The 26,306-nt window shown below is 37.5% G+C and overlaps 1 protein-coding gene across 2 annotated transcripts in view; it reads left to right on the top strand.

The window, feature by feature from the left end:
• RYR2 (ryanodine receptor 2) overlaps nucleotides 1–26,306 on the top strand; it is a 775,249-nt gene that overhangs the window by 664,798 nt on the left and 84,145 nt on the right. For both annotated transcript variants that reach the window (XM_047762364.1, XM_047762363.1), the window contains 6 exons: nucleotides 233–345; nucleotides 3,332–3,428; nucleotides 5,559–5,662; nucleotides 6,995–7,046; nucleotides 17,583–17,636; nucleotides 18,828–18,851. In XM_047762364.1, coding sequence (XP_047618320.1) covers nucleotides 233–345; nucleotides 3,332–3,428; nucleotides 5,559–5,662; nucleotides 6,995–7,046; nucleotides 17,583–17,636; nucleotides 18,828–18,851 — 444 coding nt within the window. The remainder of the gene's footprint in view (nucleotides 1–232; nucleotides 346–3,331; nucleotides 3,429–5,558; nucleotides 5,663–6,994; nucleotides 7,047–17,582; nucleotides 17,637–18,827; nucleotides 18,852–26,306) is intronic.

The following is a 26,306-nucleotide window of genomic DNA, read 5'->3' as shown; positions in this document are numbered from 1 at the left end:
CATTATTGGGAAAATATTACATTTTTACTAAGGAAAATAAGTAACATTTGAAACAATTCCAAATTTAGCATTGGGTAACTTTTAAGACATGAGTTCTTCCATAATAATTGTAAAGTACTTTTGGAATTGAGATTCTAAAAGTTTTTAGCTAAAAGGTGCAGCTATTTAATACCGTATTATTGAGGGTAGTTTGGGATTTAAACAGGTGTGTCTTTGTGTTATCCTACCCCAGGTGGAGCACCCTCAAAGATCTAAAAAGGCTGTGTGGCACAAACTACTCTCTAAGCAGAGGAAACGGGCAGTGGTCGCCTGCTTCCGGATGGCTCCTTTATATAATCTGCCAAGGTCAGAATTTCTTTAATGTTTATGATAGTTTAAAGTCATTCTTCCCCCTGACTTTTATTTTTTATTTTTATTGAAGTATAGTTATGTAGGTTTCAGATGCATGGCAAAGAGATTCAGTTATCCATATATGTAAATATTCTTTTTCGGATTCTTCTCCCATATAGATTATTATAAGATATTGACTATAGCTCCTGGTGCTATGTAATAGGACCTTATTGGTGATCTACTTTATATATAGTAGTGTGTATCTATTGACCCCAAACTCTTGATTTATCCCACCCCTTTCCCTTTGGTGACCATATGTTTGTTTTTAGTGACTTGGACCTTTAAATACTAAGGAGGATCTGCTCACATTTGTGAGGCAGGATAGAATAATTAGCATCTCATCCTTCCCAGCCAGATTGCCTTGATTTGAATCCTGACCTTTGAGCTAATGGATGCACGACCTTAGTCAAGTTTTTTACCTGACTTTGTTACAGTCTCAACTGTACCATAAAATTTTCCTCATAGACTTGTTCAGGTTATTTACTGGTCAAGGTATATGGAGTGCCTAGAACTGAATGTGACACAATCAGTGTTTATTGTGGTTTAATTTTTTTTGTGGTTGTTAGTCTTTGGGGAGGAGAACTGACGTGGAACTAATTTTCGGGAATAGGGTAAACATGTTTGACAGACATATCAACCTTCTCTTAGAGATGCAGCAGACCTACTTGTTAAAAGACAAGTAACCCAGTGCATTGAAGTCTGGCCCAGGGTGCATTTCAACCTTTTGTGGTTCTTCTAAGAAACCACTCTTTCCCACACTGAGCTTTATTTAAGTGGCATCATCCTCATGACTGTTAAACAGGGCTCAACACAGCTGCATCTCTTTTCTGGAACATCTCTGACCAAGCCACACCCTTCTACATCTTGCAAGTTGAATGCTTCCTCTTACTTGTTTCTAGAACACTTTTACCTATCTCTTATTATAGGCACTTTCCTGGAGTATTTGGCTATTTGTCTCTGCTTCAGACTTTGCATTCCTTTAGAGCCAAGTTCAATTTCATATCCCCAGCAACTAGAACACGGACTTTTTTTTAGTAAGTGTTTGAATGAAGGAATAATGTAAGTCAGAGAGTAAAAAACAAACAAAAACAAAAATCCCCCCACTAACAAAGCAAAACAAATAGGACATCACACCTTTCCCTTTCCCTAAGGCAGGTAAATTCCTTGTCATCTAGTCACTCGCTGAGTATAAAATATATTTCATTTCCTCCTCAAACAACATGCTGCTTCTAAATTTTCTGACTCAATCATGGGGTCACAATTTAGTCAGACTGCACATCGACCTTGAATTTATACTCTTATTCCTTTTCTGACCCCTCCTGTACAGTCATTCTTCAAGTGCTATCACATTGCTCTTTGAACCATTTCACTTCTACTGTCCTTCCGTTGAAGGCCCCTCCTTCATGTCACTTTACTGCCTCACATCAGGTTGATGGCAGCAGATGCCAGGCTAGTTTCTACAATGTCACAGAGTCTGTTGTTCCACACTCTCTGATGTAACATATTCAAAATTGTACCCCTTATTCCAGTGGTTCTCAGATCCGGTGCTTTTTTATTTTATTTTTTTATTTTTTTTGTCTATTTGCCTTTTCTAGGGCTGCTCCCATGGCATATGGAGGTTACCAGGCTAGGGATCTAGGTGGAGCTGTCGCTGCCAGCCTACCCCAGAGCCACAGCAATGCAGGATCCAAGCTGAGTCTGTAGCCTACACCACAGCTCATGGCAACGCCAGAGCCTTAACCCACTGAGCAAGGCCAGGGATCGAACCCACAACCTCATGGTTCCTAGTCAGATTTGTTAACCACTGAGCCACAACAGGAACTCCCTCCAGTGCTTTTTTCTTTTAAGAAATATCTAAGCATCAACCTGTTAAATTTCTGAGGGCTGAGCAGGTGTACTATGTAGAAGTTCCACCAGTCATTCTGATGTACAAATAAGTTCGAGCCTCTCCTATACAAGGATTTATGGTGGATTCTGATGGATCCAGCTGCACTGTCAGTTCAGTTCCTTTCCCTGTTTTCAAGAGCCTTTGTAAACCTGTCTAATTTTGTGTCTTATGACCCCTTCACCCACCTTTGGTGTAGTTAAGCTCAGTGTTCCATCCTGCAGTGGCACCATCTCATTTGAACGCTGCTCTTCTTTTCTTATGATGTTCTCTCACTGCCATGACTTCTTCTTATCCTTTGTCCTAAGAGTATGATTTTAGCCATATCTCTGCTCAGCTTCATGATGGGTTTACTTATTCTTTCAGTCTTTACCGGTCTTCCTTACTTCATAAGCGACCATTTACCATCAGTATTCCAGGATTGAGTCTTGGGACATATATGCCCATAAGTTCACGTGAAGATACATTTAGGTTTGTACTCCTCAGGGTTGATATCTAACGTTAACTAGAACACTTAATAATTCCTCTCTTGATACTCATCTCATTGTTTATCCAGAGATATTTTATGTCGTAGAGCTACCACTTAATGAGCAGCTAGCTGTCCAGTGTTTTTTACATTCTTCATCTCAGCTTAAGTCTCACAAATTTGAAAGTGTAGATGGGCTTATCCTAGTTTTATAAATGAGAAAAGTGAGCTAATATAAGAAAATACGTGTGTGTGTGTGTGTGTGACTGGGGCACTTTGCTGCACAGCATAAATTGACACAACATTGTAAATCAACTATAATTTTTTAAAATAATTAAATGAGAGAAACAAAAGTTGACAAAGTTGGATAACTTGACCAATGCCACAAAACTTAGAAATGACTAAATGCAGGTCAGCATGTGATCTGAGAACCCTTCCTCTATCCACTGCAATGTCTGGCCTCTCCAGTCCAGGGTAGGAAGTTAATTTTTATTTTATTCTTTCAGTGCACAGATCAGTGTCAGAGCACTCCTGAATACTTTTACAATTTAATTTTTAACTCTCTGTTTGAAATTGCGCTTATCTTGTAGGCATCGAGCTGTCAATCTCTTCCTTCAGGGCTATGAAAAGTCTTGGATTGAAACAGAGGAACATTACTTTGAAGATAAACTGATAGAAGATTTAGCGGTACGTTTTTAATGGAACCTGAAAGAGTCTGTGTTTGGTGGAATAAGGTTAATGTGAGCAGTTATCTACAACATAGAAGGGAAAATATTATTGCAGTGTATTGGTCTTAGGAAACTGTTCTCAATTGTTACCTGCATTCAGTGTTTATAATGGAAAATTCACTCTTGCTTATTTCAAAGAGATCTCATCAATAATCCAGCAATTCAGAATCTCACTAAACTTTGGCTCTATTAGTCTTTTAACTTCTTCCTCAGGGCAACTTGAAACACTCAGAACCAGGAGAGAACTGTTTAAACTGAACATAAATAGTTATTCACCAAAAATAAGTTAAAGGTTGACAAAAGTCAAGGAAAAGTAGCTGATTTTTAAACAGGGCAGAAAGTGATGGATTAGATACAGGAAGAGCAGAAAGTCAAGGTAAATATAGTATAAATGGCAAGTGGAATTTTCATCCAGCCATGCTGATAAGAGGCGTGTGTTACTGAAAGTACACCTTCACTCAGAGAAGCCATCATTTTTTTGGTCTTAATTTTTTAAAAGCTGTGGACCTATTTAAAAATTTGACCAACACCCATCTTCTTAGGAACATTTGCAAGCATACAGTCATGCAGAATTTTGGCAGCTAGTTAGAGGCTTCGTGATTCCCAAGTTAAAGACCGCTTGTCTAAAAGTTTTTGGGTTTGGGGAGTTCCCCTGTGGCACAGCAGGTTAAGAATCCAGTGCTGACAGTGCAGAGGATGTGGTCACTGCTGTGGCACAGGTTCAGTCCCTGGCCTGGGAACTTCCACATGCCTCAGGTGCAGCCAAAAAAATTTTTTTTTGTTTTAACTCACGAATTATCAGGGAACATATTGGATGAACTAATCCAGTTCATTAAACCTTAACCCTGATTACCCCCATATATTTTAAATAAATTTCATTTGTTTTTGGAGTCAAATCAACCTGTAGAATATTAGAATATTCAACCTTGTAGAAATTTCTCCAGTGTCTGCAACATGGAACCTTAAATCCAGGAAAGAGTATCATTTATGTAGAGAGAAAACCATTCTGAATAACTCTAATGGAGAAATAAAATTCATCTAATCATTCAACAAAAAATAAAAATTAATTCCACAATCAGTAAACACACTTAATGATTCTTCTAATGGTAAATGTTCTGTCCAAGAGAATTTTTTTTTTTTTTAAGTTTTAAGAGTAACTTAAAATGAGAAAAAGTAATGTGTAAGTGGTTCAAACATTAACTCATTCAGCATTCTTTGCCTCTGTTTGTGTAGGCATAGAAAATGTTTCTTTTGCTAATCAGTTGGCACTGCTTTGTGAACTACATTTTTATGCTTGGAGTGACATAGCATTTGATTGCAATGCTTTGTAAATTGAGACCTCCCTAAAGCTAAAATGTGTATACCACAGATAAACTTTCAGGTAGTTAGGAATCTGCTTATAAAACTAGCATTCAGAAATTTGGAATGAGATAACATCTTCACCCACAGTGGGCTTTTTTTTTCTTTTTCTTTTTTATTTTTGTCTTTTTAGGGCCTCATCCATGGCACATGGAAGTTTCCAGGCTAGGGGTCGAATTGAAGCTGTAGCTGCTGGCCTATGCCACAGCCACAGCAACTCGGGATCCAAGCCACATCTGCAGCCTACACCATACCTCGGGGCAATGCCAGATCCTTAACCCACCGAGCCAGGCCAGGGTCCCAACCCACGTCCTCATGGATACTGGTTGGGTTCATTACCCTTGAGCCACGGCAGGAACTCCCATAGAGATTTTTTTTATCCTGTTATTAAAATTTTTTTTTAAAGCTGCATACTTTTGCATTGATGGTATAACACACAAACATATGTGCAAATACAGTGCATATAATATATACATACATGCACCGCAGCTGGAAGACAAAAGCTGTGACCACATATGGAAGTTCTCAGGCCAAGGATCGAGCCTACACCAAAGCTGTATCCAAAACCACAGAGGCGATAATGCTGGATCCTTAACCTGCCGAGCCACATGGGAACTCTGAGAGGCATGTTGTTCCTAGTCCTCGTCGTGCTCCTAGGTTTGAGTGAACATCTCACCTAAGTATGAAACTTTACAAATTTGACTTTTTTTTTTCTTTTTTTTTTTTTCAGAAACCTGGAGCGGTACCTCCAGAAGAGGATGAAGGCACAAAGAGAGTTGATCCTCTGCATCAGCTGATCCTTCTGTTTAGTCGAACGGCTTTAACAGAGAAATGGTATGGTTGTGAGAGTGCACATGAGACGTAGGAAGAACAAATAAAATCCCATGTCTGAGTGTTCTGTGTGTCACATGCTCATGTTTCAACCTCATCTTGTTCTTGGTAGGAGAGAGAATTGTTCAAAGACATGACCGGCCAGATCCCCACCTATGAACCAACACTCATTCAATACAGGCTTTAATATTTACCTATCAGATATTTTCCTAGCTCTAGTTTTTTGTAACAACTTTGTATTTAGCTGATGGAGTGGATTCTGAATCTTCTCATCAAATGCCTTTTCTCTTTATCACAAGCAGCCTTTAGAACATAAAACAAAAGAGCCCAAAGCAAATTTCAATACCAAAAATGTTTGGAGACCATCTGGTGACCCCTCCCCCCCATTTTCCTGGATAGATTTGGTCTCCATTATGCAGTGAATCTTTAAGAGATGGGTAAGACATCAACTCAATGGGAAGTTTCTTTGAGATCTACTCTTAAGGGCATTTTCCATTTTTATTGGCTCCTACAGTCTTGTCCATAAGCATTCACTTAAATCACAAAGGGCAGACGTCTTCGGAGTTCAGTGTGCTCATAGGCCCAATAGGCAATATATGCTTTGCAGAGGCTCATTACAGGGGCACTGCATTGATTGATTCAGTAGTTAAGATGTTGTGGAGGTTCTAATACGTTTATCTGCCTCCCTACCATGGGAAAGAAAGCCCACTTTGGCTCAGGCCTCACTCATCCTCTCAAGGAGCGGAGGGATAATTTAATGATTAGTCCATATGAGTCTTGAAGTATTCATACTTGACCTCTATGCATGTCATAATAATGTACATTTCTCCCTCTTAGAGAATGTGACCCATCCTTCTCTCACTATTTCTCTCTTTCTTATTATTTCCTAACTTACAAAATCATCTCATCCCTAAGCATAGAGCAACTCCCTGTCTGGCATTGTCAGGTAATGAGGTATTTCTCATAAATGGGTTTTTTGGATGGCTGAAGTTTAAAGCTGCTAATAGCTTTGCAGACATCAGGTATTTTTTGATAGAAGCCTTTCGTCATGAATTAATGGTTTCCATAGTTTTACAAGAGAGGATAATACACGTTTTAATCTTTGTTAATTTTTAAGAGATGAAAGGTAAGATGGGGCCGCTGTTTAGGAAGTCTAAGGTCTTTGCTTTCTGATTCTACAGTATTTTTTGAATGCCTGCTTTGTCTAAGTTTTGCATTTGTTTCATTTTAAAAAGATGTATTTATTGAAATATAAAGAGTTTATACAGCGATGGTTATTTGGCATATGACTAACCTTCTACTTAAAAACTGATGTTTCTTTCTTGTTTTTCGTAGCAAACTGGAGGAAGATTTTTTATATATGGCTTATGCAGATATTATGGCAAAGGTAAATAAATGCCTTGACTTTAATGTTTAGATTTAATAAAGAGAAATCATTTTCATCTGGCAATGTTTAAGAATCTTTGTAGTCTGGAGTAAAATAAAATATCATTAAATTTTAGAAACCTAAGAGGCATTGATCACAACTTTTCAGTTGTTGCATGAATTATCTGTTCTAACTTTTTGGGCAGGTAACCATTATCTCCTCTTTAACCTTTTGTTTATGGGACACTCCCTAATTTTCCCAACATTTATTCATTCAACAAATATTCACTGAGCATCAAGGTATTGGAGATAACATGGTGAATACGAAAGAAACACCCACACCCTGCCTCCCTGTAGTTCATCATCTGATGGAGAAGATCAAATTTGAACAAATGGCTGCCAAAGTTTTAGGTAGAGGAAACTGGTAGGAGTGTAGGGAGTAGGTTACATAGCGTAGTAGTGAGGCCTGCTTAGTCTGAGCAAGTCTTAGTTTTGAGCAAGTCCTTAACTGTTGAATGATGGGTTGACCATGGGCAAGTAGTCACAGCTAGTATTTACTGGGGGCTTATTTCATTTAGTCTCATAATGGGAAGATGAATGAGAGGTTAAATCTAAAAGAGGAGTCAGGTTTCTGTGAGCCTTCTGACTTGGGCAGTTGGTATATGGCAGTATCATTGGCTAAGATGAAGAGCACCAGAATGATGGCAGGCCTGGAGTGAAGAGGAAAGACGGCAAATTACATGTCAGCCGTGTTAGTTAAAGACGCCAGTGAGACAGCCAAGTGGAGGTGGCAAATGTGGGATAAGATGGTCATGTCTGACTTTCTGTATTGGGATTTGTCAGCATTAGAAGGTGATTGAAGCCATAGTAGGAGATGATCTCGCCCGGCAGAGAGGGGAGCTTGAGGAGAACGGGAGATGTAGGACCACAACTCCAAGGACATGGAAGTTTAAGAGATGGTTGGAAGAAAAGGACCCTTCCCTGCTCCCCCCCCCAAAAAAAAAATATATATATATATATGTATATATATTTAAGGTGATTGTCTTTTTGTCTTTTTTTTATTTTTGTATATTTTATTGGAGTAGAGTTGACTACATAGTTGTGTTAAGGAGACTTGAGTGTGAGCATCTGTTGGAACTATGGGACTCTGTGGTCAACAGAATCCTTTTCTGCTGAGGGCTGTCCAAGGTAGGAATTGAAAATTCTCCAACATTTGGTCCACAAACATCATGTGCCCATGGTGAGAACAGTTACAGAAGGCTATGAGAGGGAGCACTAGTGGTCCAAGGGCATGTTGCAGGGAAGCAAGTAGAGATTCACACGTGAGTAGATCTGGCATAGATGTCTCTTGGCTGAGAAGACTGAGGAGAAGAGAGACACAGGGTGATAAATATCTAGATGGAACTGTGAGGTCCAAGGTGGATTATTTTTGCCTGTATGCCATTTTTGAACTATTTTTTTAAGAAGCAGGTTTGAACATGCTTCTCTTCTGGTGGGAAGGACCCAAAATAATAGACAAGGGAATAGTTTGTGGAGTGAGGGCTTCAGGTGGGAGCAAGGGGACAGGACAGGTTAGGGAGCATAAGAGAAAAGTTGTGGCTTTCCAATTTTCTTCTAAACCATAACCTGCAGTAAGAAATAGATTTACCCAGGAGTTCCCATTGTGGCACAGCAGAAGTGAATCTGAAGATTCATAAGGATTCATGAGAATCCATGAGGATTCAGATTTGTCCCTGTCCTCACTTAGTAGATCAGGGATCCAGCGTTGCCATGAGTTCTGGTGTAGGTTGCAGACATGGCTTGGGTCCCATGTTGCTGTGGCTGTGGCGTAGGCTGGCAGCTACAGCTTTGATTCGACCGCTAGCCTGGGAACTTACATATGCTGCAAGTATGGCCCTAAAAACCAAAAAGAAAAAAAGAAAAGAAAAAAGAAATACATTTACCCTGTATATTTATAGAAACATAACAACAGATAACTTGAAAAAACTTTTCATGAAATTAAACCCATTCTATGAGCAGTATAGTCTGATATTTTCTATTATATATAAATAAAAAAGTTATTTGAAGTCATGATTCACTGAAAAGATTTCACATCCAGTTAATAGGTTGAAGCTATGATTTAAAAAAAAAAAAAAAAATAGGAGTTCCCGCGGCAGTGCAGCAGAAATGAATCCGACTAGGAGCCGTGAGGTTTCAGGTTTGATCCCTGGCCTCACTCAGTGGGTTAAGGATCTGGTGTTGCCGTGAGCTCTGGTGTAGGTTGCAGATGCACCTCGGATCTGGTGTTGCTGTGGCGTGGCCAGTAGCTATAGCTCCGATTAGACCCCTAGCCTGGGAACCTCCACAAGCCATGGGTGCAGCCCTAGAAAGACAAAAAATAAAAAAATAAAAATAAAAAAAACATAGAAACAACCTAAATATGCATCAACAGATGAATGGATAAAGAAGATGTGGTACATATGTATATACACAGATGGACAATATATATACACACAGCCATAAAGAAGAATGAAATCATGCCATTTGCAGCAACATGGATGCAACTAGAGATTACCATGCTAAGTGAAGTAAGTCAGAAAGAAAAAAATAGCATATGATATCACTTATATGTTGAATTTAAACTATGACACAAATGAACTTATCTATGAAACAGACTTAGTCATAGAGAACAGACTTTTGGTTGCCAAAGGGAAGAGGGTGGGGAAGGGATAGACTGGGAGTTGGGTGTTAGCAGATGTAAACTATTATATATAGAATGGCTAACAAGGTCCTACTGGAAATAGGGAACTATATTCCATATCCCGTGATGAACCATAATGAGGAAGTTCCCTCAGGGCTCAGTGAGTTAAGCTTACAGTGCTGTGAGTGCTGTGGCTCTGGTTACAGCCATGGCACAGGTTCAGTCCCTGGCCCTGGAACTTCCTCATGCCACAGACATGGCCAAAAAAAGAATGTAATGAAAAAGAATATGTATAAACTGAATCACTTTGTTGCACTCTAGGAACTCACACAACATTGTAAATCAACTACAACAAAATGGTTTTTTTATATTTTGTCTTTGTAGGACTGCCCCCTTGGCATATGGAGGTTCCCAGGCTCAGGGTGGAATCGGAGCTGTAGCCATGACCTACTTCAGAGCTCACAGCAAAGCTGGATCCTTACTTAACCTACTGAGTGAGGCCAGGGATCAAACCTGCGTCCTCATGGATACTAGTGAGATTCATTTCCACTGAGCCGCCAAGGGAACTCCCAAAATGTTAAAAAAAAAAAACAAAAAACAAGAAAAACCACCCACTGGATTAAAAGAAAAAAAAAAGAGGAAGGATATTTCCTTCTGTGGAAATTGGCATGGATTATTGATTATAAACTAAAATAGAATTCCAAGGCATTATAGAAAGCCTGATTGGTGTCTTTTTATAATGGATTTTTTCATTACCAGTCTTCCTGGCTGTATGTCTTTACTCTAGCAGTTCTAAGAACCAAATGTAGGTTCAGAGAAGACAGGGAGCTAGATTCCTCAAGGATAAAGACTTTTGCCAGACTACTGTTGAAGGACAGTGGATCAGAAGGGTTTTGTATACCACTCTGAGAAGGTAAATGAGGAAATGAGAAAAGAGGGAGCTGATAAGTAAGGAGACTATAAAGGAGTCCATGAGCTGTGGTACTTGCAGTTGAAGAAGCAATGAGCGAGTGAGCTGAAAAGGTAGAAGCTCTTGGTTTGAAAGTAAGATATCCCTGATGGTTAAGTTCTTTGTGACTTCAGCAGAATCAACCTCTGCACTTGATCTGGTTGTATCCTAAAGTTAAATCTAATCCCTTTTCAGCAGACTTGTGGTTGCCAAGGGATGGGAAAGAGAGATGGACTGGGAGTTTTGGATTGGCAGGTGCAAGCTATTATATATAAAATGGATAAATAACAAGGACCTACTGCATAGCACAGGGACTATATCCAATATCCTGTGGTAAACTATAATGGAAAATAAAATGAAAATGAAAAGTTATATATATAACTGAGTTACTTTGCTGTATAGCAGAAATTCACACAAAAGTGTATATCAACTATTCTTCAATAAAATAATATTTTAAAAACTCTAATAGCAGAGTTCCTCATGGTGCAGTAGGTTAAGGATCCAGTGTTGTCACTGCTATGGCTCTGGTTAGAGCTGTGGCACAGCTTTGATCCCTGGCTCCAAAACTTCCACACATCATGAGTGCAGCCAGAAAAAAAAAAACAACAAAAAACAACAACAACAACAACAAAAATCCCAAAATCTAATAGGTTTCGATAAAGGTCGAATATTTCATGATGCTCACTTTTCCTCAAGAGTTTGCCTTCATAATTAAATAATCTTGTTCCTTTTGTTGTTCATTGTATCATAGGGATGCAAAACTTTTATCACTCAATTCATTCTTCTCTGCATATGATCTAGTTTATCAAGATATGCCCCCTAGAAGTTACTTGAACACAAACACAGTATGCTGGTTACAAGTCCTGTATCCTGCACATTGGGACTAATCTTTGTCTATTCTGCATTGGGATTCTGTAGATTTACAATAAATTGTAAGAATTTGTTAATTTTTGGCAGCCAGATTACACTTTTGCCTCATTTGAGCTTACCTATCCACCTAAATTCTAGGTCATTTATGAATTCCTGCTGACTTTTATCTAACACACTTGCATTTTGTTAGTTGATGTACTGTTTAGTTAAGTCATCATTTCTCCAACTAGAGTTAGACCATTGTCCAAGGCCAAAACATTTTTAAAGTTCATTCCTCTCATCCCGTGTTAAATCTCTTTTCCCACATATGTTAGCCACCAAATTAGCAGGTGTGCCTTCCCTGTGTTTATCTAAGTGGCTTTTTTTTTTTTTTGTCTTTTTGCTATTTCTTGGGCCGCTCCTGCGGCATATGGAGGTTCCCATGCTAGGGGTCAAATCGGAGTTGTAGCCACCGGCCTACACCAGAGCCACAGCAACGCAGGATCCGAGCCGCGTCTGCGACCTACACCACAGCTCACGGCAACGCCGGATCGTTAACCCACTGAGCAAGGGCAGGGACCGAACCCGCAACCTCATGGTTCCTAATCGGATTCGTTAACCACTGCACCACGACGGGAACTCCTAAGTGGCTGTTTTGTATTGCGTACAGGCCACTTTTTTTCCTTTTGACAATCAGCACCCCAGGAGTCTGAAACTTTCTGTTGGCCTTCATGATTTCTCAAAGTTTACCACTGGTCACTTTACATTGATATATGATTATTTTTGCCTCAAGTCTTGACACTTGAATTCAGTTCAAGAAACTTATTATGCCTTTGTGTCTTCTCTCTTCATTGTAGGACCTTATGAAGATATCATTTACATCTTAATTGGGTTTCATTTTCAGTTTTGTTTTGTAACCATAGGAGCCCAGTATTGGGTTAATCATAACTCTGGATTCATACACTCTCATCATTGTCCATTATTGGCTACTTTTTTAACAAGTTGTTACTCACTAATTTCTAATAATGTAGTAACTACCCATAGACTCAGCACTCACAAGAAAAGCCAAGGCGTTGGTAATAACTTACATGCAGTTCCACAGACCTCTCCATTAACCCATACCTTGCCTCCCCACACAAGGAAACCATCATCCTGAATCCTATATTCCTTTTAAATAGTTTTAATCAATTGTATACATTTGTTAATATATACATTACATATGTATGTATGTGTTACATATATATTTTTAAGATTTTAGTTTTAACTTTTAAACTGCTTTTGGTAGTTGTTTTACTTAGTATTGTTTTCTAAGATTCATTTGTACTTTTATGTGTGCTAGAGTTCATTTGACTTGAGGATTGTATTATATTCCATTGTGCAAACTACACTGTATCTCATCCATTTACTTTTTTGTTGGCAGCCTTTTGTGTTGAACCTGTTTTTGCTAATGTGAAAAGGGCGTGAAATGCCTATTCTTACTCATTTATTTTGTTGGGTTTTTTTTTAATTTTATTTATTTTTTTCCTCTGTACAGCATGGGAACCAAGTTACACATACATGAATACATAGTTTTTCCTTCCATTGTTGTGTTGCGATGTAAGTATCTAGACATAGTTCTCAATGCTACACAGCAGGATCTCATTGTAAATCCATTCCAAGAGCAATAGTTTGCATCCATTAACCCCAAGCTCCCCATCCCTCCCACTCCCTTCCTCTCCCCCCAAGGCAGCCACAAGTCTATTCTCCACGTCTATTATTTTCTTTTCTGTGGAAATGTTCATTTGTGCTATATATTAGATTCCAGTTATAAGTGGTGTCATATGGTATTTATCTTTCTCTTTCCGACTTATTTCACTCAGTATGAGAGTCTCTAGTTCCATCCATGTTGCTGCAAATGGCGTTATGTCGTTCTTTTCTATGGCTGCGTAGTATCTCATCTACTACTTCCTAATCCAGTCATCTGTCAATGGACATTTGGGTTTGTTTTTTTTTTGTACAAAAACCAAAACTCATAGGACATATGATTGTTCACCTTAAGCAGAAAATTACAAACTTTTCCAGAATTTTTGCATTACGTTAATTTCTCTCTGCAGAGTATAAAAGAGTCTGATGATTTGCATATCTACAGATCTACATATCTGATAATCTCCAATATCTGATATTTTATGGCTTATTAATTTTTGTTAGCCAAATGGGTATAATATGGCATTTCATTGGGGTCTTAATTTTCATTTCTCTTGGCTGTGTAATTTTCATATTTAAAAATCACTTCTTTTTGGTGCTTAGGTTTGAAGCAAACAGCTGATGAGCAGTTCTGTACTTTCTATTATTATCATAGTTTCTGCTGTAAATCATGTACTTACTGTTCCCTGTTCTCCTTACCTTGGCTGTGTGTTAAGAAATCATTTTTAATCTTTGCATTTTTCAAGCCAAACTTTATTCTAAACCTTAGGCTAATTATTTTCCCGCCTGTTTTTCCAACCTTCTCCTTCCATTGTGTGTATCTCCTCTTTTAAACATCTTAGATAATTTCCCAGCATCCACTTCAGTTTATGGTTGCCACCTCCTTTTTCCTCATCATGGCCACTCGTGCTGGATTCTCAGCATGTCTCTTTACAACTCATCCTCCTTCTGAACTGTCTGAAGCCATTCCATCCTTATGGAATGGTTTTACCAATTTAAACAAGATAACCACATAGAGGTATCTAGAATGATACCATCATAAATTAAACATTCAATAATGTTATCCCTCTTTGGGCTAAGGAAAACCTTTTCTCTTCTTTTTCATACTAACTTATTGAAATATTTAAGATATTTATCAGGTTATAACTATTATTTCATTATTAATTTATTAAAATATAAAATGCTGGGGTTACCTCTTTAGGAGATTTCTCCATCTCACCCAAAACTTAGTTTGAAATCCATACTAAAATTTTCTTTTTGCCTCCTCTGCATTATGAGAAGTTATACAATCAGAAAGGCAATTGGATAATATATGGAATACACTGGTTTTGCAGAATGAAATTTCCAGCAGATAGTGGTGCGGTGAAGTACCCTGTTTACTACTTGATGTATTCTTATAGCCAATTTTGAGTCTTGACCTGGATTCCTGAATGGTGTGAACTATCTTATGTCTTAGATTTCTCAAATTTTTCTTCTAAATTCTCTATTTCATGCTCCTGCCCCTTTATATATGGATTTTATTCACATTTCTTCTTCCTTGCCTAGAATTTATCATTTTGATCCAGAAAGTTATGTCCTGTGCCTCAGCACCATCTAATGGAACCTCCCGATTACTTAGCATTATCATATATATTACCTGGGTACACTGTGCTATTGAAAGAGTTATCTCCTATGCCTATAAATTCTCTCTATTTTTCTTACATGAAAAAGTGCTGGGCATCTGCTATTGTTTTCTTGTGGTCCTAGCATGTTCTCATGCCAATCAGTACAAGTATAAAATAGTTCATGGGCTTGTTGAATTTTGAAAGATAGATCGCCTAATAAATTCAGGCTTAACTGATTTTTAAAACCACAAATGTTAACCTTATTAGAAGTAACTCTCACTCAATTTTCATAGAAATTTAAGAAAGCAGTTTAAGATATTTTATTTCAAAATGATTCTTTGTAAAAAAAAATTATCAGCTAGAGCTCTAAATTCCTTCATCAAAAGCAAACATATCACATGAATTTTATAGCTTAAAAACCTATCATTACACTCACAGATTTCAAAATCAAACTTATTGTCACCAGAAGGTAAACTGAGAGTAGGGGAGGGTACATTAGGAGTTTGAGATTAATATATACACACTATTATATGTAAAACAGATAATTAACAAGGACCTTCTGTACAGCATAGGGAAAACTACTTGACATTCTGTAATAAACTGTATGGAAAAGAATCTGAAAAAGAATGAATATATGTATATGCATAACTGATTCACTTTGCTATACATCTAAAACTAACATAGCATTGTTAAGTCAACTATACTCCATTAAAACTTTAATGAAAAGCCTATAATTAGAACTCTAAATGCCAACTTTCCTAAATATATTCTTCAACTCAAACCTTATTCCTCCCCAGCATTTCTGAAGGTAATGAAATTTATATAGGAGATGATAGGCTTGAGAAAATGTCCTCAAGAGACATTTTATATTAGTATAAAGAAACATTTTATAATTTGCTTAAACAGTAACCAGGCTTGTTACCTGGTAACATCTCTGTGTTTTCCTCCTAATTCTTAATGCACATGGAAGGAAGCATTACATAGGTAATCTTAAGGAGCCAGTCAGCCAAAATTCCTCTGTATCCGCCATTGGATGTACAGTATTTAGAGTGTTACAGATTTGCCTTCCAGATATGCTTCGCTAAAGTTCTTCTGGGGTTTTATTTTCAAAATCCTGGTGAACAGATGACATGGGGCTCAAGATGACATTAGCATATAGTTGAAAATTTCCTGCCCTCTGAATAAATAATTAACATCTTGGGTTTGGTGGTGAAACATATTATTTAACAACTTTTCCATGTGGTGAAATTGTCACGGATCAGTGTCCCCTTATTTTCTTCTTTGCAGATCATGTTCACATTCTCGTGAAATGGAAAGGGTGATGCTCAGTACATATGTGTTGAATGAATGAAAGAATATCACAAACCTTTTACAATTTATCTTGGAGTCGTGTGGGAGGATGGCATTTTGTACCCTCTCTTCCATGTGTACTTGACATCTGTACTCAAAGTACCATGAATCATTGAGATACAAGTATTTTTCTGATTTGTGAGTTGTGTTTAACCACTTTTGCCATGAGCTTCATGGATACACTGAATGCTTTACCAACCATTAAAAATCCTTAGAAGGGTGAAAGGAACTTTGAAGAGCTGTAGGTTACTTCCTACCACAGGTGTTGATTGAGAACCAACTTCCTTTGCTCAGCATGATACTCCTAGTGCCAAACCATGAAGCTAATAGCAGTGGAGATCAAATAAAAGTGTATTGTTTTTTCAGACACGAGCTCCTCCTAAGTGGCAACTAATTTACATATATTAATTCATGTGATCCCCTCAGGAACCCAGATACTCTTTTTATTATTCCTACTTTAAATATGAGGAAGCAGAGACCCAGGTAAAGGAACTTACTCTAGGCTAAACAGCTAATAATTGTCAGCATCAGGATTTGAACCAGGTACGCTGCCTTCTCAGATTGTGTTCCTAATGACCACACAGCTCTGCTTCCTTATCAAGCAAAATTTTCAATTGTGGAGATTAGAAAAGAGTATGTGCACAGCCACGTTACCATGTCTGAGAAAATAACTCAAAATAATGAAATTGTCAATTCTATCACTTTTCTTTTCTTTCTTTCTTTTCTTTTTTTTTTTTTTTTTTTTGCCACATATGGAAATTCCCAGCCTAGGGATCAAATTGGAGCTACAGCTGCCGGCCACAGCCACAGCAATGCAGGATCTGAGCTGCATCTGTGACCTGCATCCTCATAGATACTAGTCAGATTTGCCTCCACTTTGCCACGACAGGAACCACTCTGTCACTTTTCTATAAAAGAATAATATTAGTAGCAGTTGGAATTTCACTTTCTTCCTTTAGATCACATACAATAAAAAATGATCTTACCCCCCAAAAAGAAAGATTATGGAATTCACTTTAGTTAATGGACACTGCTTTCTATTAATTTTATTTCATAGTCATTGAATCTCTCTATTAACACATTGTAATGGAAACACGAAAAAAGAGAAAACAATGACCCTTGTCTTTCAGGCTTGTTATTTGACTTGAGCAAGGCAAATAAGTGAACAAATAGTATGTGTAGTACAGTACAGACCTCATAAGCATCTCCATGAATTATATAAAATTGGTAATTTCATATTTTAATTTTGCATAAGCACCATATAATTTTCTTTTATATGAATTTGTTGATCATGTCATCTAAGCCTCTATATCTATATATGTATTTAAGCAATATTGATGATAAATTAACATAAATGATTTGGTATTCTGTGCTAAATTCTCTTAACTTTCTGCCTCAATCCTAATCCTGTTGACCTTTTAAAAATTCTTTTTCATGGATCAGAGTTGTCATGATGAGGAAGATGATGATGGTGAAGAGGAAGTGAAGAGTTTTGAAGTAAGATGGATCTTTCTGTATTTGTCTTTTGTCTCTGTTGAAACATTGTTTCATAGCTTATAACTGACATTTATGTTTCTTGCTTCATGGCTTATTGCAGCTTATTGTGTCAAGGAAAACTGCATGTCAGAAGCTGGATGGACAAATCTGAGTCCTAACATTTGCTGAAGTTAAGACCAAGGAACCTAGGCTAGTTAATACATAAAACCCATATGTTCAGAATGAGTGTTCCTGAGAGCCCTCAGAGATGAGGTTGCTTCAAATTGTTCTCATCTTGGTGAATACTGTGACCTGAAATTTCTAACAGATGTGGGAAGAAAATATTTATGGAAGAGCACCATGATATCGAGTTTCTAATTAAACCCTTGGTTTGCTACTTTTTTTTCCTGAATCGAAGAAGTCTTAAAGAGTTGGCCTCTTTTGACTTCTGCCCAATTAGGTCACTCATTCCCTGTACATATGCAGATGGTGGCACATGGTGCAGTTTGCTTGCATGAGGTAGGATGGCATATACTCCTAGGATTGCACTCTATTTTATGACTAGTTCCACAAACTTTCTCAGCTTTTAAATTTCAGTATAATTTGACAGAATGCTTAGTATGAATTTGCCAAAAGGGAAGTAATTATTATTTTCCCACTTTATTTCCTGTACTCTCCTTATTTATTGGTTCTTTTCTGTTTTGAATTTTTCAAAATGAAATTAAATGGAAGGAAACTGATTAAGCTTTTTTTTTTTTCTTCTAATAATCAACATGTCTGCTAGAAGCCTGGAAATACCTTTGTAGCCAGCAGTCAGTCTAATTAGCGGACCCACCAAAAAATGGAGGCAAAGAGGGGACATAGAGTAATGCCCCTTTTAGGAGCAATTGGATGTTGGCATTCTCTGCTGCACTGCAGTCATTGTGTAAACAATACCAAAATGAACGAAATTGAGAATACCCATTGCTGACTATTGCTGGCTGAGAAAAATGCTTTAAGATTCATTTCCTGTATGACACTTAATCTTTTCTAGTGTATCTCTAGTCTAGTCTCAGATTCATCTTTATTGATAAGAAACTGAGCTAACTTAGAATGAGCTGTGAGCAGCAAATAATACTGTTTTTCTGCAGTGCACACCATTTATGGTCTATTGGTTGTCTTCCGAGCAATTGTTTATTGCTATTTTGCTTCTTGTCCTCATCCTTCCTTAAGGTCACAGGATCCCAACGCAGCAAGGTAAAACTATATATATGTGTGTATTTGTCTGGGTCCGAGTTTCAGTTTCTTGTGACATTTACCTTTGTTAGACCCAACATCTTGGATTCTTTTGTTTAATAATAATAATAATAAAGGTCTTGCAATCTTTCTACAAGTTTGTAGCTCCGATGCGGTTGGTCTCTTCCGTATCCCTTCCTTGACATAGGTTTATTCTTCTTGCAACTTAAATGACTCATAATTTGAAATTTTATCCTCCATGTTAGCTTGGAGCCGCATCCTGTGCTGAGATGTCAAGGGTCCACTTCGTAGGTGACTAACCTTTAGCAGGTGGCTTTTCAGTGTCACATTTTATTCTTTGTTCCTCTTGATGGTTTTTATGCAAATCTCATTACTTGAAAAGAGATAGGATACATGGCATTGCTGGTGAGGTTAGAAATAATATTTTCCATTGTGCTAGTAATGACTTCAACTGGTAATTAGAGAGGATGTTCCTTGATTTCAAGTGTTGATTAAGCATTTCATTATAGGGAAGAACTAGATGATTTTCTCTCTCTTAATATGCTAGAAAAATATCTGAAAACTACCTGGAAAGTTTGCTTAAGAGAAAGAGCATTTTGATCTAGAATAACAAAAAATTTACTTTCTTAGGAATCCTGTTAAGCTTACATTTTATTTTCATGAGACTGTTTATTTGGAAAACCACTTGTAAACCACCCCAGGAAGAAAACACCTGTAATGACTTTAGAGTTAAAAAAAGAAGAAGAAGAAAAGCTTTTCAGTTTGTAAGTGTAAAGTGTTCCTTTTTGCCTTCTGTTTTTAAAAATGCAAAATATTTGCTTTTAAGATAAATTTAGAATGTTGTAAAGAATCTTCTTAGAAGAAACAAATTGGAATGCTTTTTACTTACTGTTATATTTGGAGGAATATATTGTTCTTATATCATTTAAATTTTTTTCAGTTTTAAAAATGGACTTATTTATATGTCATTGTCATTTTAAAGTTAGAGTTCCTGCAGATGCTATGAGATTTAGCTCTAATCAGGTGTGTATAATTTAATGGTATATAATAGGCATACCACTTAATTATATATTATGGGTTTAAATCAATAGGTACAATGCACATAATCCTAATTTGGTAGATTTTTATAGTTTTATCACTAATTATCTCAGATAGAATTCCTGTGAATTGTTCAGGATTGAAAACATGAAAGGACCTCCTAACATCCACTAAAGATTTGATTTCCTAGATAGCACTGAAGTTTATGTCCAAGAGTATTAATATCCACAGGATGAGGGTGGGTAAGGAAGGCCATGATGAGGAGGTATAGTTGGTTAAGAAAACCATTTTACTTTGAAAGAGGAATGCAGTTTCAGTGAAATTAAAAAGCAAGTACAATTTAATAAATAGGATCAAATCTGGTGACATTATAAAAATTCCCTATTCAGGTTAGTAGTCTGGGAATAACTAGTGGAATCTTAGCATTTAGAGTGTAGGATTTAGGTCATACTGAGGACAAGGAATAAAGTGGCTCAGTGGGTTAAGGATCCAGTATTGTCACTGCTATGCCTTTGGTCACTGCTATGGCTTTTGGTTACTGCTATGGCTTTTGGTTACTGTTGTGGCATGGATTCGATCCCTGGTCCAGGAACTTCCACATGCTGTGGGCACAACCAAAAAAATAAGAGAAAGAGAGAAAGAAAGAGAGAAAGAAAGAGAGAAGAGAGAGAGAGAGAGAGAGAGAGAGAGAGAGAGAGAGAGAAAGAAAGAAAGAAAGAAGGAAAGAAAGAAAGAAAGAAAGAAAGGCAGACAGACAGACACCTGGAGCCCTGGCTTCAAGAATGAGTTACATGTCTTGGATTTAGAATGGTGGGCAAGAAGATCACATATAGATGAAACCTAGTAATTAATTCCCCTGAAAGACATAGAGACTAGCAGATATAACTGTCCCATCATGAGACATGCTTTTCAAGTTGCCTGTGATGGCCACATGTTCATATATGTACCACAAGAGATGAGATTTGGGAATTTTCACTTCTTAACCAATTTACTGAATCTAAATGTGATTTTTGTACTGCAACTTATCATACACTAATCTGTGTAATAATCTATTTGCAAAATATATACTCTATAAGTAAACCATATAAATGCTTCTCACAGTGAAAAACAGAGTCTTGTTTTTCAGAGAGTTGACAGAGTCAGTCACCTATGAAGATAATTTTGACTGAGATTGCCTCTGTGATACTGACAAAGGCACTGAAAAATTTGGCCAGACAATTGTATTATTACTCTCTCTTTGTAAACTTAGTAATGTACCCACCTTTTAGGATTTAGGTGTCCGGGGAGTTCCTGTCGTGGCTCAGTGGTTAATGAATCCGATTAGGAACTATGAGGTTGCGGGTTGCTGTGGCGTAGGCCGGCAGCTATAGGTCCAATTAGACCCCTAGCCTGGGAACCTCCATATGCCTCGGATGCAGCCCTAGAAAAGGCAAAAAGACAAAAAAAAAAAAAAAGATTTAGGTGTCTGGTTCTTTACCCTCATTTAGATATTGCCTAATAGAATTTTTTGTCCAAGTTAGAATGAATTTGAATTTCAATAATTCTTAAAACAACTATGTTAAATAAGTTTGAGAATAATGTAATGTGTGATAATTGAATTTTATCCCTAGAACTGGCTAATTATTAATATTTGCTATACTTTCTACTGAAATTCTCTATCTATAAAAATATTGAGAAGATGAAATAGCTATAAAAAGCATTGTAAGGAAATTTTCCATGAGGAATGAAGTAATGTAAATAAAACTCAAGAAACAGGGAGTGGAGGCTAAAATGCTGAGAATTTCCAGCCCTTTTTTTCTTCTATTACATGTATGTTTTAATGATATGATCCTGTTGAAACTTGCCTGATTTAAGTTGATAATTTAATTCCCAGCTTCATCTATAATATATGTATATATACTTCACCTGCAACTACTTACTTAAAATTTTTATTTCATATTTAGTTAGTAACTATATATAACCTCTTTTAGATTTGAGACTACTTCAATATTAGAAACTATAAAAAAAGGACAGTTAAATCTAATAAAGAAGACATCATTAACTGAAAGGGAAGAAATCTTTTAGCAATTACTCGAAATGTTAATTACTACAGTTGAGTGCTTTATTTGGCTTTGAATTTTTCATCAGCAAAACAAGTAGTAGTAATAACAAATAATAATGTCTCAAGTCAAATGACTTTTCTGAACACAGTGATATTTGCTCACCCAGAACAAAGAACTTTGGAACCAGTGTAGACAACATTTTAAAATTGTGATTTTGAAAAACATACAGAAAAATTCTGGAGTTCTCTTGTAGCTCAGTGGATTAAGGAACCAACATTTTCACTGCAGTGGCTAGGGTCACTGCTGTGGTAGGGGTTCAGTCCCTGGCCCAGGAAATTCAGCATACTTCAGGGGAAAAAAAAAAGAAAATTCTTCTGACAGTTGCTTCTTTTTGCCATTCTCTCAATCTGAGTGTGCCATCTTAAATGATAATTCAATGAAAGCATTTCTGGGGAATATTAAGCACTGTAATAAAGATTTATTTCTTATGGAAAAATTAAATTAATGACAATGAATATTAAATAATCTAGAAGAAGGGACCATTAACTCACCTTCTAGAGCATCTTTCTCATGTAGTAGACAAGTTGCATCACCCTTTGGCAACCTCCCGTTTTCTAATTCACAGATAAATGCTCTGGTGAGTCCCTGAGGTCCTGTTATTCTGTACTCTTGATGAAAGAGAATTTCTTGTGTCTTAAATGCCAAATATGCTGGTGGCAGAGTTGATATTCTATAATTAAAAACTTGGAGACTAGCTTATTTTCTCCCAGGCTTAACTAAAATGACATCATACCTGCTAAGTCCTCAGATCAAGACCCAGTTCATTCCAAAGTAAGTGTAGAAGAATCAATTTAGGTCCAAAAATGTCTTAAAGACTGATGTGATCTCTACACGGTGATAAAAAGCACTTTTGTCTGCCCCCACAGCTATCTAATTTTGAATAGAATTCAATTTGGGGTAATTCTACAACAATGAGTTGGCTGCATAATTTGATCTTTGAGTGGCCTTTAGATTAGGAGGACTTCCTAAATCTTTCCAAAGAGAACCACTAAACATTAAAAAAAATGAAAATATGGCTATGGATATAAAGTGTTGAAACAATTCTGTGTTTTATCAGGAAAATTGATCCTGCTTTAGTTTTTACTGCAGCTCTGTGGTATCAAACTATGGACTAGAATGTTGAGTTGCTTGTCATACTAGTGAATCATAGATGGGAAAGGAGGAAGGAATTTTGATGGCTGACATTCTCCAATACTTATGCTTGTGGATACAGTAGGCCAACTCCTTTTTTATATGCTGAAATTATTGATGTCAAGTAATGCCCTTGAGTCTCAGTCTAGGTTTCCTAGAAAACAGAGCAAAGAGGTGATTCTCTAACACTTTATTGGGATTGGAGGTTTTCCATCTCAGGCAAGTAAGAGGAAGAGAACTGATACTGGAAAGCAAGGAGACAATGGTCATGTTTTGTTTGTTTGTTTTTGCTTTGTTTTAGGGTCTCACCTGCAGCATATGGAAGTTCCCAGGCTAGGGGGTCAAATCAGAACTGCAGATGATGGCCTATGCCACAGCCATGGCAACACCGGATCCAAGCCACATCTGCCTACACCACAGCTCACAGCAACACTGGATCCTTAACCCACTGAGCAAGGCCAGGGATTGAATCTGTGTCTTCATGGATACTAGTCGGGCTTGTTATATTGAGCCACAATGGGAACTTCCTGGTTATGCATTCTTTTTTTTTTTTTTTTGGTCTTTTTGCTATTTATTGGGCCGCTCCCGCGGCATATGGAGGTTCCCAGGCTAGGGGTCGAATTGGAGCTGTAGCCACCGGCCTACGCCAGAGCCACAGCAACGCAGGATCCAAGCCGCGTCTGCGACCTACACCACAGCTCACGGCAACGCCGGATCGTTAACCCACTGAGCAAGGGCAGGGACCGAACCCGCAACCTCATGTTCCCAGTCGGATTCGTTAACCACTGCACCACGACGGGAACTCCTGGTTATGCATTCTTGAGCTGACTAGCTAACCACAGCTAACTAGCAGTGCAGCTAGTTGCTCAGTTGTGTCAGAGGCCCTTGGAGAGATCATGTGCCCCATAGAAGAGTACCTTCTGGGGAAGGAGAGTGAGCACTTTTATCTGCTGGTTTCTCTCCACCTCCTGTCTCTTATTGGTCACAGGGAGTTACTTTTTTTGCATACCCTCCTGATATTAACTGGCTCTGGACCCTTGGCGAAGCCAGAGCACACTTGGGTACAGCCTTCTGAGTGTACATGCACTGCACTCTTTGCATTTCCACCGGCATGCAATTCGTCAGGGAGAGGTAGGGCTGGTAGGAGCCAGCCTTCATAACCGCAGTAATGGTGCAGGCCATTTCAGGCCACTGTACCTCGGAAGCAAGGCCAGTTGCTAAGACCTGCAGAGGAGGAGATTAAGGTGAGCTGGACCCTATATCACATTCCTTCTGAACACTGGTTCAAGCTTAATGCCATGCAACATTGTTGTTCAGTTTGGAGCCACACCCTCCTACCCTACCACTACCAACCTAAAACACAATAGAATGTGCTCAGTGTTTAATGAGTTGATCTCAAATACAATTTCATCTATTTCTGGAAAATTAAGCGCTATTTCTGATACAAGGAAAACTCCCCAAAAGCACAGTTCTGTATACTGTATGTGGTAATTTATGCATATGAATGTGTGGACCTAAATAGACTACACAGAAGACATATATTTAGAGATGTAATTGTGCATTTTTGATATGTATAGAAATTTGACTTCATGTGCTATTGTTATTTTTAAATATAATCCCAACTGAGGTTTATGCTTGACTGCATTATGCACAGTAAGTGAGATACAGCAGAGTCATTAAGGGCACAGACACTGGAATGGAAACACCTGCATTTGAATCCCAGCTCCACCCTATGGCTATGTGATCTTAAGCCTCAATTTTCCTATCTATAAGATGGGACAAATTAAGGGTCTCTACTTCGTAGAATTGTGATGAGAATTAAATTAGCTAATATCTTACTATTTATAATGTACTCAGAACATGGTCAATCACATAACAAGCTCTATAAATATTTGCTATTAGCATTATATTTAATCAATTTCACATCCTTATTAAAATCAGAGATGCCCATAGAGGGAATTTTTCAGCATGATGAGCACAGAACCACTTGAGACAGGAGACCTGGCTTTCTCATTCCAGTGACCTTCAGCAGAGCACATTTAATTACTCTGTACCTCAGCTTTTTCATCTTTGGACTGAAAGCTTTGAACTGGCTATTCTCAAGGATAATGCCTACCTTTAAAACTGTCTGATTTGCCATTTTTGAGTAGCTTCTTTTCATTTTTCAGGGAAGCTCCATAATTCTTCTATATGTATAAATACTGAATAAAAGAGAGCAAATCTTCATTACTTTTCTTCTGGTATTTTGTTAAGTGGCGAAAAATAAAATTAAACTCCATATTTTTTAGTATAGGGATGTCACAATAAATATGATTTATAGAAAATAATGTCTAGCTTTTGGACATGTATATGTATCTCTACCTTTTCCTAATTTGGTATTTAAAAATCACATAATTATATAGAAAATAGTTAGATGAAGAAAAAAAGTGTTGAGGAATAAAAATCTTTAGGGACAAAACATGGAGCCTTCCAAGAATGCAGTTAATCCAGAAATCCACGCCACAGAGTCTTGCTTGTTTGCTGCAGGTTGTCAGTACTACTGATTTCAGACTTTCTAGGAATCAGCATAAAATCACTTACATGTAAAGGCTAAACATCTCAGTATACACAGAGTTTTCTTATTTGGGAGACACAAAAATTCCTAAAGCATTTTTCCCCTGAGGGTCTTTGTGGGGAAAACCATGTGATATAATGAAAAAGGTTTTTAGCAATTCAGTAAAAGTGTTTATTTGAGAGTTTATACAGTAAAGTCCAGGTGTAGAGATGCTCTCTAAGGATGCTTTGACCTAGAATGAATGAGCACCAAGTGTCTGGGAGAATGGAAGGACCATGCATCCTTAAGACAGTCTCCAGAAAAATCCTTCTCTCAGCTAAGTAGGGAACACATTGGCAGGGAATTCAAGATGATGTCAAGGGCAGCTGTTGCTCAGTTGTTGACCTGGGTAGGAGTAATAACCATTTGTGAAAACTTAAAATTGTAGATATGGAAACTATTAGCATTGGGAGAGCTCAAAAACCAAATAATAAGTTGCCGTGATCCATTCTATGACAAAAATTTATTCTAACTGCTTCTTCCCACAAATTATTCCAACATTTTTTGCACCTTCTGATCTAACCATTCTTTCATAGGCTTAAAGGCAGGTCATCAATCACCTTTTTTCCTTATTCTTTCCTTTGTCAAACT

The sequence above is a fragment of the Phacochoerus africanus genome, chromosome 15 (assembly GCF_016906955.1).
Source record: "Phacochoerus africanus isolate WHEZ1 chromosome 15, ROS_Pafr_v1, whole genome shotgun sequence".
Lineage (NCBI taxonomy): Eukaryota > Metazoa > Chordata > Mammalia > Artiodactyla > Suidae > Phacochoerus > Phacochoerus africanus.
Note: the sequence above shows the minus strand (reverse complement) of the source record. Positions and strands in the feature narration are given on the sequence as shown.